General features: G+C 43.2%; 1 protein-coding gene across 7 annotated transcripts in view; it reads right to left on the bottom strand.

The window, feature by feature from the left end:
• Window positions 1–1,709: 1,709 nt before the first annotated feature.
• Window positions 1,710–15,850, bottom strand: part of KANK4 (KN motif and ankyrin repeat domains 4) — a 267,015-nt gene continuing 252,874 nt past the window's right edge. For all 7 annotated transcript variants that reach the window (XM_068239357.1, XM_068239358.1, XM_068239359.1 and 4 more), the window contains one exon: window positions 1,710–4,367. In XM_068239357.1, the coding sequence (XP_068095458.1) occupies window positions 4,239–4,367 (129 nt within the window). In that variant the 3' untranslated portion in view covers window positions 1,710–4,238. The remainder of the gene's footprint in view (window positions 4,368–15,850) is intronic.

Below are 15,850 nucleotides of genomic sequence, written 5' to 3'. Positions count from 1 at the left end.
TCTCTGTGAATTACAACCTACCTGCTCGGTGCCAGTGGCTGACCTGGGAGCTTTGATTGGCCTTCACTACACTTGAATGTTGGAGGAAGAAGAGAATAGCTTCTGTGTCAACAGAGCAAGCTGTAATTTATAAACAAGTGCTTAAAGGGGAACTGAAGAGAGAGGTATATGGAGGCTGTCCTGTTTATTTCCTTTTAATCAATACCAGTTGCCTGGCAGCCCTGCTGGTCTATTTCTCTGCAGTAGTATCTGATTAAAACCAGAAACAAGCATGCAGCTAGTCTTGTCAGATCAGACTTATAAGTCTGAACCACTGAAACACCTGATCTGCTGCATGCTTGTTCAGGGGCTATGGCTAATAGTATTAGAGGCAGAGGATCAGCAGGGCTGCCAGGCAACTAGTATTGTCTAAAAGGAAATAAACATGACAGCCTCCATATACCTCTCTCTTCAGTTCCCCTTTAAGAGATAAAGGTAGACGAGGTTGTTAGGGAAAAAAAGCTATGCCAAGTAGAACTTTTATTTAAAGAGAACCCGAGGTGGGTTTGAAGAATATTATCTGCATACAGAGGCTGGATCTGCCTATACAGCCCAGCCTCTGTTGCTATCCCAAACCCCCCTAAGGTCCCCCTGCACTCTGCAATCCCTCATAAATCACAGCCACGCTGCTGACAAACAGCTTGTCAGAGCTGGCTGTGTTTATCTCTATAGTGTCAGTCTGCTGCTCTCCCCGCCTCCTGCAGAACTCCAGTCCCCGCCTGCATCCCTTCCCTCCCTGCTGATTGGAGGGAAGGGACGGGGGCAGGGACCGGAGCTCTGCAGGAGGCGGGGGAGCAGCTGAGACTGACACTACAGATGTAAGCACAGCCTCACAGCACGGCTGTGATTTATGAGGGATTGCAGAGTGCAGGGGGACCTTAGTGGGGTTTGGGATAGCAACAGAGGCTGGGCTGTATAGGCAGATCCAGCCTCTGTATGCAGATAACATTCTTTAAACACACCTCGGGTTCTCTTTAAGAATACCTATCCTAGTTTATATCTTGTATACTGAATATTTATTTTTTTTCTAGATTTTGATGGGTTGATGATGGGTGGCAATGGCACGGAAGTAGTATGTTATCATGAAAACAGGCACTGGCTTTCTTGGCCAAAGTGATCATTCTTGAATTAATGGATTGCTGTCCCCAAATTCTGTTTTTCTTTGTGGAGGCTTCAAAGAAGTTCCTGTAGTATGGAGCTGTTCCTGACTGCAGATGTGTACATAGCTGATGTAAAGACTCATCTGTCATCTAAAACAAAGTTCCACAGAAGTTAGACAATGTAATAAACGGTAGAATTTGTATATGAATCCAATCCAGCTGAAGTCTACCAGAGATAGGTGAATCCCCTCACGAGGTTTTCTTGCTAGGGATAGGAGAATCCCATTATGAGGTCTACCAGCTCCTGGTTACAGTGACCGCTGACTGTGTAAAGGGTTCTCCATAGGAATTTTGAATGTTTGGATATATAAACTAATTTCCACCATATGCAGCTCCCCAATAGCTGAGTGTAATGTTGGATTCAAATAATGAAGCACATGTACACCTATTGAGCCCCCCTCATTCCTAAGCTTCAAAGGAAGATACTGAAATTGAGGTACATGACCCTCTTCATATGTAAATGCTCCAGTCTGGTGTATTCAAAATGCACTCGGATCGGCACCACCAAAGTAGTATAAAGCTCTTTTATTCCATAAAAGCAGTGACAGACGCTGTTTCGGGCTATGCAGCCCTTTCTCAAACTGCTGAAGACAAAGTGCACAAAACCTAGCCACCTTATATACACCCACAAGTGGGCGGAAACACTATAAACGGACCTGATGGGGAACAGGTAAAACTTACCATCTGTGCCAAATGCAGTGTGCTATACTACGCATATCCACATATCTTGGTTCATTGGTGCTCCTACCACTTGCAATTTTGGACCAGTCTGGTGTATGACACGAGCAACCCAACCCCAGAGACCGCTGCTTCAGACTGCAACTAGCAAACTCATAAGGCAAGTAGCCATACGTGTCCTCCATACAATTCCATTTTAAAACAGATTTGAAGTTTTAAAAAATGGCTGCAAGAATAAAGAAACAGCACACTAGGCTGAGAGAATGTCCTAATTTAATGTCCTCCATCACTGCTACAAGTCCCCACTTACCTATGCTAATTCTAGTCTTATGGTGTGTACACGCTTGAAAGATTAATGGAAGATCTAAGCCCCCAATTAACTTGTCTGTGCATAGTTATTGGTGGGCCTGTTGCCTAGCACTAGAAGCTTAGAATTGGACCAATCAGAGTAACTTTCTGTCAATTTGTAATTGTGTAAGTTCAAACTGCATGAAATTTGAATGTTAAAAATGATTTTCATGTCATTGATCATCTCTACTGTAAAGCACTGGTACAAGGAGACCATCATTGGGGTGACTTATAGCCAGTACTTTAGTGTCAGCCAGTTTAACTTTATTTTTAATGCGACTCTGGACATTAAAGCTTCAATGGATCATGGCCACATGGAGTCCTTAGCCTCATTTATTTTGGAAAATACCAGTAGAGTGACAGATGGATTCTGTGCTGATTTTAAAGTTATTGTGCTTTTGGCAGACTATAAAAAATTGGTAAGAGCAAAATCTACCCACCAATAAAAAAGCAATTTTCTCTTAACTGGCAAAGTCCAGTCCTATCTTCGGCATATGTTCAACTTGTGCTCTTCTTTTGGAATATGTACTAAAAATATCATCCTTAAGGATAAAATATACACAAGTGGTATCAACTGATGTTTATACTCTAATATATAATACCAACACTTTATGCTGCGCTTGTATTTGTTTTGGCAACTTTATCTTTTTCCCTCATGACCTTTGGTTCAATAACCAGTTCCCCTGGAGAATACTGACTGGAATACTGACGGATGGATTCTGTGCTGATTTCAAGTTAATATTGTGCTTTTTAGTCGGGGTATAAAAACAATTAGCAAGCAGTTTTCTCCTGACCTGTTGGATAAAGGCTAGTCATATCTTCACAGCACTTGTGCTCATTAAAACAGATCTTCTTTCAAAGAATATATAAAAAAAAACAAAAAAAAAACATTCATATGATATTATATACATGTGACATTGACTGATATACTACCCTAAGATATAATACAAAAGAAACACTGCTGAGATACTTCCTGTATGTGGTCTCCTCTGTGGAGTAGTAATATAACATCACTGCTCTGACATTTAGTTTTTCTTAAAGGTCACTTTCCACACTCTCCAAAAGGCCCATCCAGTCTATCTAAAATTGGTATTTCTTTTCGGGAAGATTTGAGTTGGGCTAATTCACACACTTGCATCTCTGGGGGATTCTAGAGGTGAGATTCCTACCCTTTGCTTTAGAGGAGAGATGAGCAGGTCATTCTCCTAACCGGCAACTCTCCACTGAATAAGGAGGAGTTACAATGGGAACATGTTTAAAACCTGTCAGATGCAGCCTCTGCTTCTCTAATAGGCAGCAAGTGGCTTTCATTTAGAAGCACAGCTTCCACTCATGACTATTATAAGTATCCGTCCTGAGTCAGTGTAGATTTACTTATTAGGAGAGTTTTCTGCTTACTTCTCAGGAATTCTTTCAATCTCATTTCAGCTTAGGAATTCCCTGCTCCACCTACTTGCCACACCTGTTTTTTCGAGTAAAAAACTGAGATTTTTTTCGAGACTCCTTGGCTGGGGTGGGCAGATTCGCCAGCAACCAAAAGGAGACCTCACTTGATCTAAGAATCCCCCAGAAGACACCAGTGGTTAAGTCCTCCCCTTTCACATCCGTCCATTCGATTTTGGTGGACAGATAGTTGGTTCTCCAGATGCCACGAAAGTCCTAGCCTTCCATACTTTGGTTCCTCAAAAACTAGCCGGGCATGCTGGACAGTTCCTCAGAAGTTGCAGGACGTGCTGAGACCTGAATTTCCTCGGCAGCAAGAAGGAGACACTTTGTCTTTAATACTGTTTGTGAGCTCTACTCTTAGTCAAGTAAATATAAATCAACACTGCTGAAAGAATAGACTTGCCTTCTGGACGTCAGCATATAAAACTCGGATTATTCCAAAAACCCTGGTGTATGTATACACATATTTGGAATATTTTGTGTAATGAAGACAATGTAGAGATGGATGATCTCCTCTCTCTGGCAGTTGGCTTGAGGAAGAATGAGTCTTTTGTCTTCCATCCTTGTTTACAATGGGCCTCCTTTTCCCGTGTCAGCGGCGGGGCAGGAACGCCTGTGCTCTGTGTGGGCTTGTAGAAGTTCTGCAATCTCATTGTGGGTGGATTCAGCAACAATAGACAATGCAGAATTGCCAGCCTGTTCCAAAAAGACAATATAGGAGTTGGTTAGGAGCAGCAGAGTTTCGTGAAGCAGTGATTTTTACCACACTAGCTAATCTAATAACCAGCAATCAGATCTTTTTACTTAACCAGTTCGAAATATAAATTGTGCTTTTGTAGGTCAGGTAATAATATGTGATATTATTGATATAATACTATTGGCTAACTGTATATCGACACTTGTATTGGCCTGAGGAAGAGGGCTCAGACCCGTGAAACGCATTGTCTGTGCATACTAAATCTTATTTTCTTATCTGCTTGTCGTCATTGTTTTCATGTCATTTTTTTATTTATTTTTAATCTAATTTTATTCTCACCTGGGCGCCTCTTTGCCCTTATAATGTGTATTACATCTCCCATCCCATCATGGTTGGAGGTAATCCCTTTGGTGCCACATGGTGGATGCAATTGTGACATCCAGTTGTTTTCAACCTAAGAGAGCAATCGTATCCAGTCCCACTAGGACACCCCGAGTGGAGTTAGGTTCACTGTCTCCACCTACCTCAAGTGGTGGGTTGCCCCTATTGCAACCCACCTAGGGAGTAGCCCTTTTTTTGACTTGTATATACCATCCATTAGCTACTAACATGCTATGCTATTTGGGCTCCATGTCTTGTGGTCAGGCCATGCAGGGCGTGTTGTTTTCTATGTAGTATGTGTAATATTATTATTATTATTATTATTATTATTATTATTTATATAGCACTCAAATCTTCGGGAGTGTTGTACAGAGTATATAAAGTCTTGTCACCAAATGTCCCTCAGAGGAGCTCACAATCTAATCCCTACTATAGTCATATGTCCATCGTAGTCTAGGCTCAATTTAGAGGGAAGCCAAATAACTTATCTTTATGTTTTAGGGATGTGGGAGGAAACCGGGGTGTCCAGAGGTAAGCCCTCACAAACACGGGAGAACAATAATTGTATTATGATCGTGTCTAATGGTTGGGTCAAGTTATCAGTGTTTTGCATGACCAAATGGCTGATACAGTTATATCATTATTTTATTACACCCCAAACACAGAAAAATAAACATAACTTGATCTGACCACTGGACATGATCATAATACAGTTCTATTGCACACAACATCCCTAACTTGGAATCTTTCCAATGGAAACTAGACATGACTACTAAATATGATCATAATACAATGCTTCTAGTCGTAACTAGAACACTACACCTATAGTATGTCCAGACCACTGGATACAATTATACCACTATTCTAATACACATTAGAGGTGTAGTGTTATTATTATTATTTAGTATTTATATAGCGCCGACATCTTCCGCAGCGCTGTACAGAGTATATATAGTCTTGTCACTAACTGTCCCTACCATAGTCCAATGTCTATATTGTATAGTGTATGTATTAGTCTAGGGCCAATTTTTAGGGGGGGAGCCAATTAACTTATCTGTATGTTTTTGGGGTGTGGGAGGAAACCGGAGTGCCAGGAGGAAACCCACGCAGACACGGGGAGAACATACAAACTCCTTGCCGCATAGCTGGGATTCGAACCGGGGACCCAGCGATGCAAGGCGAGAGCGCTAACCACTATGCCACCGTGCTGCCCACAATGGCCTCAATTCACTAAGGTTAACTCCTGTCTTTAATAACTCTTCTGAGCTGTTTTACAGTTATCACCATGGTGATATAATTGTGATAACTGTAAAACAGCTCAGAAGAGTTATTAAAGACAGGAGTTAACCTTAGTGAATTGAGGCCAATGTGTTCATATTAAGAGTCCATTCACACTGAATAAGTTGCTGTCAGTTATAACTGAAATGACAACTGATGTAATGTCCAGGTTTCCCTATGGTTCAGTTCACATTAGATGCATTTTAACTGAAGCTCAATGCACTGCTATGGAGCAAAAAATTACCTGAAACCCATCCATTTTTCAGAGTTTAGTGTGAAAGAGGCCTAAAAGAATTATATTCTGATCACGTCTAGTGGGCCTGTCAAGTTTCCCTTGGTGAGATTTCTAGTTGACGTTGCTATGTGTAACAGATTTGTATTAGGATCTTGTCCAGTGCTCATGTTGACAATGTGATATTCTATATATAGGGTTTATTAAAATTATTTGATGCTGTCACGCATTTGGGTCATATTGGGGCATATTCTTCTATGTTTAGAGTGTATAAGAGCTGCCCCCTGGACTTGCTGTGCAATATTTGGTCTGACTGGAAAGTCTCATTCAATTATACTGAATGGCGACTGTGCTAAAAATGCAGCAAGGCAGTATGTTGGGATTTAACAAGAATAGCAAAGGGGATAAGTGGGGCCCAGAAGTACTGTAGATTAAACTGAGTTAAAAACAGCTGGAAAATATAGGTGGTTTACCTCAATAACAAGAAGTTCAAATAAATATGAATTTTGGCCTGAGGAAGTGGACGCATACCCATGAAACACATTGCCTGTGCTTATTAAAACGTAAGCCAGATTGTATTTTGTATCTGTTTGTAACTCTGTTTTATCTACTTCTGAGTGCCTCTTACCCCCTTTTGTGCATTTCAAACTCCTTTGGGAGGGGTGTTCATTGGTACCTGGTGGCTTTGCCATTGATAGTTGATTGATAATGACCTTTTGTTGTTTTTCCCAAGAGTGCGACCGCACCCAGTGCCAACCGGACACCCGAGTGGAGTCGGGTTTATAGATCTCCACCTGCTTTCAATGGCTGGTTGCCCCTTGTGCAACCTTCCTTTGTGAGTACCCTCCTCCTTTTTGTTTTCCATCACTCGTCTTGTGACATACTGCACCACTTGGGCTCCCGATGTCTGTATTGATCATCTTTAGGGTGTTTGGTCACCCTCCCTTGTAATCGCATTGAAGCAAAAGCAGTAGTAAGAAAGCACAGCGATTTGCCTGAAAATCTGGTGTCCTTGCGTTGGGCCAATCGGATTAAAGTGCATGTGGTGGGAAAAGTCCCACACTGTGATCATAGGGCAGGTGCAGTGTTACTGATAATGTTGAAGGCCAGGTTCACATTTAGTCGTGTACCCCATGTATAGTATTGTAGAGGTGTATAGCACTTTAAAGATGTAGTATCCTATTACCTGAGTAAAAAGAATCCTACTAGGGTCACCTCCAGCTGATATTGCAGTCAATCTGGAGGGTGTAAACGGATCTGCACAGGTCACTCCAGGTGATATTATTGATGGATCTGCATTTCTTTCTATAATGCGGTTTATAGTAACTGTTTGGTCAACATGTTTTAAGAGCTTCATAAAAACCAGGGGTAATATCACTCCCGTAGAAATGCTGTCTATAAAAAACACACCGCATTCCTTCTCCAGCTCCCCCTCCGCTGGGCCCAGTTTACAATGTAAGAGCTTGTCCAAATGAGCAAAGCATTTCTAGGTAATGACAGAACTCAGCAGTGACATATTTACTTTGGCTCTAATCACAGAGGCCTAACAGCAGTGTGCCCTGTTACTACCAGCTGCCACATTCCAGACATAGCACAGCTATCTGCAGCATGATGTATGTGCCAGGTAACTGATAAGCAGATACCTGGACATGGGAATCTGTAAGCTGGCCAGTTATCTCATGTAAACAGGAGGCAGAGGTGCTCACCCTGCTGGGGCCTAGATCTGCTTTCTGGGGGCCACTCATGGCTGGCCCAGATATCCCAGACTAGCCTGCTGTGGTGGGGAGCCACAGTGGTATTTTACAATCATCTGAAATTTCATCTTCTGCACAGTATTTGTCTCTTTGTGTCAAGTGTGATAAAGTAGGAAGAGTTCAGGGGAAGAGAAATCTCACACCCTGGCCTGTGTGAATGCAAGCTGCCTCCTGGGCTGTGTGGAATGTAACTTCCAGGTCCTCCTGGGTGGTCATGTGTACAGTATGGAGGCTGTAGATGTGGGGGGGGGGGCCTCACTGCATCTCCATTACATCTCATAAAGCTTACATGCTGAACGACAAACCTCGTAACTGGACTGCACCCTGCCTATTGCAGTAACAAGAACTGATCTTTGTTTATTTTAGTGACAGGCATATGTCACAGGAATCCTTGTTAAAGTGGAGCTGAACTTTTGCACAGGGCAGAAGGAAAACAGAGAAATGCAACCTGTATGTATTTACTGAGTTTAGCCGGTCTAATTCCCATTCATCTTGTGACTAATCACACGTTGTAATATGATCTCTCTGCTGTGTCCGCTGGCTGCCACGGACGAGAGGCTAATTTGAAAGAACAGGATTGTAACAATATGCCTGCCTCCATGAAAGCGGCTCACCCTGCACCAGCTGTAAGGCCTGGTGCACACCGAGCGGTTTTTGAAGCGTTACGCAAACCACTTCCGCCTATGAAAATGCTTGGCTAATGTATCTCTATGGGATGGTGCACACCAGCGGATTGAGGTTTTTAGCAAACCGCAAACACAGCTCCTGCAGCACTTTTGGGGTTTGCAGAAGCGTTTCTGCCTCAATGTAAAGTATAGGAAAGGCTCAAACTGCTCTGAAAAACGCTACAACAAAGCGGTTTTCCAGGCGTTTTTGTTACAGAAACTGTTCAGTAACAGCTTTACTGTAACAATATTTGTAATCTGCTACACAAACGCTCCAGAAAACGCTAGGCATGGTTAGAAAACCTCTCTAAACATGCCTAGAATCGCTCTGAAATCTGCTCCAAAAACCTCTAGCGTTTTGCGGATCTGCTGGCGGTTTTGGTGTGCACTGGGCCTGAGTCTGGGGTGGTGCTAATGTTATTCCCCATCCGAGGTGTCACAACTCAGAGGGGGGGACACACACGTAATTCAGGGACCGCCTATTGCCAGTATCTGAATTACATTTTTTTTCTAATTTGAGCTTTGCCAATCGCAGCTGAAAAATGAGTCACTGAGTACCGCTATAGCCTTAATTATCATTATGGCCTATGCTCTGCACTGAAAGGACTCATGAAGTAAAAGGGCTATGGAGACTGCCATATTTATTTCCTTTTAAACAATACCAGTTGCCTGGCAGCCCTGATGATCTATTTGGGTGCAGTAGTGTCTGAATTACACCAGAAACAAGCATGCAGCCAATCTTGTCAGATCTGAGAAGGATGTCAGAAACACCTGATCTGCAGCATGCTTGTTCAGGGTCTATGGCTAAAGTACTAAAGGCTGAGGATTAGCAGGACAGCCAGGCAACTAGTATTGCTTAAAAGGCAATAAATATGGCAGCCTCCATATCCCTCTTGCTTCAGTTGTCCTTTAAAGGGCACATTACAGGATGGTAGCTGCACCCTGGTGGTGGATTAGATCCTGGGTCACAGCAATGCATGCATGTAAAATGGCCACAGCCAAATTTTGGCACGCGGTGAAGCCCAAAAGACAGCTCGCTATGTTCCTGCTAAAAGTCTGGGGTGGCGTTAAAGCGGATCCGAGATGAAAAACTAACTATAACAAGTAACTTGTCTATATATGTTACCTAAAGTTTAGATAGTTTACACAGCATATCTAGCTGCAAACAGCTTTAATAGAAAATTATTATTTCTTCCTGTGATACAATGACAGCGGCCATGTTTGTAAACATTACACAGAGGCAGGCTTATCTGTATCTTGAGCACTCAAACTGTGAAAAAAACCTAATCCCCCCCCCCTCCTCCCCTCTGCCTCTGAAATCAATGGCTAGTAACACCTCCCCCTCCTCCTGCCCAGACTGAGCTCCCTTGAGCCCTTGCTACTGCCAAGGCTCTCTGATAACCTGTGGGCGAGGCTTGTTTAGTTTATAGGGAATTAGAGTCTCAACGGCAACATGTCCTGGTCTCTTTTGCCGAAGTACGTAAAGGAAGTCACCGCTGAGGAACAACTATTTTTTTGATTGCAAGAAAGAAATCATTTAGTAGTGAAAATAGTAATACAACTGAACCGGAACAAGCATGCAAATCGGATGTTTCTGACTGAAGTCTGACTAGATTAGCTGCATGCTTGTTTCAGTAGTGTGATTCAGTCACTACTGCAGCCAAGGAGATCAACGGGACAGCCAGGCAACTGGTATTGTTTAACAGGAAATTAATATGGCAGCCTCCATATTCTTTTCACTACAGTTGTCCTTTAAAGAGACACTGAAGCGAAAAAAATATATGATATAATGAATTGGTTGTGTACTATGAATAATTACTAGAAGTTTAGCAGCAAAAAAAATATTCTCATATTTTTATTTTCAGGTATATAGTGTGTTTTCTAACATTGCATAATTCTCTAATATGTGCAGATTACACAACACTCTGCATTCAAAATTATTCTTTCAGAGCAGTCTGTGAACTAATGACCTCTCCTCTGGCAGAGAAAAAGTAAATAGTTCAATAACACTTGAGATAATAAAAGTCAGATAACCGCCCTCTCCACAGAGCTTAATTGCTTTTTTGCATAGAGATAACAACTGGAGTTTCTTAACTCTTCCTGTACTGGAAACAATTACACTGATGTATCTGATCTTAATGTTTTATTTCTTAGCTGTACTACACATACAAATCATATCATCATTTTTTTTTTCGCTTCAGTGTCTCTTTAAGTAATAAACTGAAGCAGTATCGGTACAGAGTTACTAAAGCTCTAACCAGTTTTGTACCTCAGAGACTCGGCCAGTCTTTCCAGGCTTTATCACAGCAGACCAACAACAGACTGGTGGATACAGTAAGAGCCCTGAGGGCACCTCAACTGCACATGCACATGCGGCCTGCACAGAGACATTGTTAATATTGCCATGCGCCTTGTCTGCTTGCTTTGCATTGTGAATTGGCTAACACTGGATGTGCCTTGCTGCTGCTTCAATCTGACACATGCTGCTATCTGATGTGCCTGTTTGTTAAAAGTTCCCTAGGAATCATACTGCATGTGCTGTGCTATGCTATATTACAGGACTGTACTCTGCCATATCAATATACTATACTGAGGTGACTTGTTAGCCTGATGGGACGCTGAGCACTCCATTTATTTTTGGAAGATCGTATGCACAATATAGGAGGCTATATGACATGAAAGAATCATTATGTACTGGATGAATGCTCTGGAATCCATTTTTCAAATGAACTTCCTATGATATCCATAAGTCTTTACTTGTGAGGGATTCGGCAGCAATTTTTCATAACAAGGTTTTGATCTATTTTTGCAGGGCTGCGCAGCCATTAACACGTGTGCACATATCTCTGTTTAGGAGGGGGAGAGTATAGGGGACGCCTGGGCGGGTATGTGCATGGATGGGGTGGGGGATGGGCTATATGGTGGGATTTTTATCTTGCAGTTTTTAATAATGAGCATATGTTTGAATAAAGTTTTGTACTTTTGAATAAGACTGATTTGTATTCAATCAGGTCTCACTCCTCCTTTACTCTATCTCATAGTTTGTACTATTGCAATTTTGGAGTGGGGGGCCTGGATGACCACAAATTGACCACACCCCTTTGTGCCCGGCGAGATTAATACCCAGGTAGTGTGGGCTAATTTGATCCTCAGGATCAGGGATTTCACTAGGGGTGTCATTCACAGTCGGAGAGGTGAGATGCTCCAGTGGGATAGCCTTCTGGCCCGGGTGGAGAAGGATTGCACACAGACGCAGGGGGTTAGGGATGCACAACAATTAACTAATGGTGGCTTTAGAAAGCTAACTAAATTATATGAAAGGAAATCCAAACTTTGGTGGAATTTGAAATACAATAAGATATACTTGGATGACCAGTTTGCTCCTCTTTGGCTACGGTTTCAGATCTTCCCCCATCGTCGGAATCTGACGGAAGATTTCAAAAAACGATGGGAGAGGAACTTTGAGTGCTGTGCAAAAATCTGCCTGACTTTGATGAATGAATTGGATACAGAGGATTTAAAAACAATTGAGGAGGAAATTCAGAGAGTTTCCGACTCTTTAAAACCTTTTGAGAGAGATCCATTATATAAAATCCGTAGTGAAGAATTAGATAAACATATCACTCAATTTAACAAGAATTTGGTTATACATAGGGACCAAAAGGTCCTACGTGATAGAACGGCATATAAAATTGGTTCCGCATATAGGTGGAACAATCCGAGGAGGCGGCCCCCAATTAAACCTAAATCTCCGAGGAAAGACCCTCCAAAACAGCCTCGGGCTGCAGATGAATCAGACTCCTCCATAGGCAGCAGCATTCCCGCCTCGGATAGCTCTGCCTCTGGGAAGGATAATCCAAAGCAATATAATTTAAGACAGAAACAAGCTGGGCAGAACCCTAGTAAAACAGGGAGTAAAAAGAGTAAAGAACAGGACAACATAAGTAAGGATACTGAGTCGTCATGTCAGGAGGATTCAGATGGTGGGTTACCTTCCTCATCTTCGGCCTCGGCTTTTTTAGCCACCGGGCAGAAGGTGGGAAGGTGACAGAAACCAACAGTAGAGGAGCCAAAGCCTCAAGTGCAGATCTAGAAGTTATCAACTTGACAGATGAGGAGATCCCTCAGGAATACCTGTCATTATTGTCGAAGGGTTTGGGGTTTTGTCCCACATACAATATAAATGTGTTTGATACAATAGTGGATCTGCATTTGTTTGGACGACGTATTTTATTACAGGCCCTCTACGGTGATAAACCTAAAAAAATCCCCTCAAGCATTTTAGAGAAGCCGTGGTCAGATGAGGATCTTGCTATCATCCAAGCTTTAAAAGAGTTACAAGGAGATACTGAGGTTTGTTCTCAAATCGAACATACAAATGTATATGCATCTTATTTTGTCCCTACCCTAGAGGAGGTGGGACTACGGAACACTTCAAAAAAATTTCCACCTTTTTCTCTTTTCCCTAATTTGAAAACTTTCATGGAGGTGGTAGAAAGGGACATTTCCAAACTAAGAGGACATAAGACAGATGGTGACAATCTGGATTTGTCTGAACGCAACACACTTACAGAGCTAATGTTAAACAAAAAATGGGTCATTAAACCCTCAGATAAAGGGGGAAACATTGTGCTGATGAGGGCCGAGCGTTACAGAGAGATGTGCCTGGATATCTTGAAGAACCAGGATTGTTATGTGAGGGTCTCCCCGTCCAGAGCTGCACGCTGCCAGGGGGAGCTATTTGCAATAATAGATGACGCTTTTTCCCGCACGGTAATTGATTTGGATATAGTGACGTTTTTGAAGGTACTTAATCCGGTTTTGCCAACATTCTATTCACTTCCCAAAGTTCACAAAGACCTCAAAAAAACCCCGGGGCGCCCGATAGTATCGGGTAGGGGATCTCTCACTGAACGGGCAAGCGCATATATAGATAGACATCTTCAGCCGCACGTGTGTGCATTGCCATCATATGTTCGAGATTCATCATACTTGCTGCAGATTTTAGAAAATCTTCAGCTTCCTCCTGGTGTGTTGCTTGTGACTCTGGACGTGGAGGCCCTCTATTCAAGTATACCACACGATTTGGGTGTGGAGGCTGTTAGGATATTTTTGGGGGAGTTGAGCATACAGAATACTGCACATAATATGTTTCTGTTGACTCTTCTGGATTTTATTTTGAGAAACAATATCTTTTTGTTTGAGGACACCCATTACCTCCAGGTGCAGGGGGCAGCGATGGGCACCACGTGTGCTCCGTCGTATGCCAACATGTACCTGGGGGCGTGGGAGAGAGAGCTGTTTTCCAATGAGGGCCTGGCAATGTACCTGTGCCACGCATTGGCCTGGCACAGGTACATTGACGACATCTTGCTTTTTTGGACGGGTGGCAAAGAATTATTGCTACAATTCATTACAATTATTAATAAAAACATTTGGAATTTGAGGTTTACTGTGCACATGAGTCATGTTGAGGTTCCATTTCTGGATCTTCTGATCTCGGTCTCGGCTGCGGGCCTTGTCTCTACAAGTTTATATAGGAAAGAAACGGCAACAAATGCACTTCTGAGAGCAGAAAGTTTCCATCCAAAACATACCATTAATGGTATCCCTACTGGACAGTATTTGCGGATTCGACGCAACTGTTCAGAGGATGATGCCTTTCAGAGGGAGGCCTTGCAGCTGAGATCGAGATTCAGACAAAGAGGATATAAGAATAAGACTCTTATCAAAGCTTATAAGAGAGCTAATGCCAGTAATAGATCTGCCCTATTGGATAGAAGTAGATGTCCCGCCAGCGAGAGGTCAGAAGTAATCAGGTTCTGTACCAGATTCTCGGCACAGCATAGAGAGGTTTCGAGGATATTGGATAAGCATTGGCACATCCTCACTAATGATGCCAAATTGAGCACAGTGTTAACACAAACTCCCCTCTATTCATTCCGGAGGGCACCGTCCCTACGGGATCTTTTGGTTAACAGTCATTTTGTCGATCCTCGGGCCAACAAGAAGCACTGTAAGGTGACTGGTACATATACTTGTGGTGGTTGTTCGGTATGCCGTTACATTCAGGTGGGCAGATCGGTCCGCCTCCCGGATGGCCGGGATTGGTGTTTCCCACACTATGTAAATTGTAGTACTACTCTTGTGGTTTACTTGTTGCTCTGCACTTGCGGGGCCTTTTATGTGGGAAAGACCAAGAATGAATTTCGTACACGCATCTCGCAACATATCACAAGTATCAAAAGTCCAAATTATAATAACCTTACTCCCGTGGCGAAACATTTTAAGTCCGCTCACGGTGGCAGGTTTCAACATGTGCGTTTTGTTGGTCTGGACAGAATTCATAACTCTGCAAGAGGTGGTAACATGGATCGCTTGCTTCTACAACGTGAAGCAAGGTGGATATTTGATTTGGAGGCAACTAAGGAACCAGGCCTCAATGAAAACACAAGCTATGTTACCTTTCTGCCACCTTAGGGAGTTTTGGCGCAGCATCCTACACCTGAAGGGTATGTGTTGCTTTTCTAGTGGGAGGGGCTTTGGGGGCTCCCTGCTGGGGCATCTCACATCTAATTTTCCGCATGATGTTTAGGGAGAAAGAAATTTCTTGATTTGTGTTTATGCCATAATTGGCTTGATCCCCATCTGGATAGGGATGTGCAGGCATGTACATCTCTTCCTTTTTTATGGTGGGGGGTAGTCAAAATGTAAGAGTGAGCGGAATTATGTACTGTGATTTAAATTACCTATTTAAATTCGTGGTTTTGTAAAGCCACATATACATATGATAGGCGGTTTCTAATTACGAATAATGATTACTACTGTATAGTCACTTTGTTCTTGTGATGTTGGTTTGGGATGGGATGTGGAGCGCTTGTGTCTGCTTGTGCTGCCGCCGTCTGATCCGGCTGCTCTGGCGTCTCCCGCCCCTTCCCCGGGGCCTGCGTGCGGGGGGGCGGGGCTCGGCGGACGCGCCGGGTGTGCTATTGGGCGCGCCCGTCGTGTCTGCCCGCTCCGCCCCTCCGCTCGCATTGGCCCTGGTGTGGGGGCGGGAGGCGCCGTACATGCGGTCGGATTGGACGGCGGCTTGCACATAGGCGCAGCGTGGTCCACAGAGAGACACGCCTCCTGAAGAAGCCGGCAGAGTCCGGCGAAATCGATCGAGGACG

This window comes from Hyperolius riggenbachi, chromosome 6, assembly GCF_040937935.1.
Source record: "Hyperolius riggenbachi isolate aHypRig1 chromosome 6, aHypRig1.pri, whole genome shotgun sequence".
In the NCBI taxonomy this organism is placed as follows: Eukaryota; Metazoa; Chordata; class Amphibia; order Anura; family Hyperoliidae; genus Hyperolius; species Hyperolius riggenbachi.
This window is presented reverse-complemented; position numbering and strand designations above follow the sequence as displayed.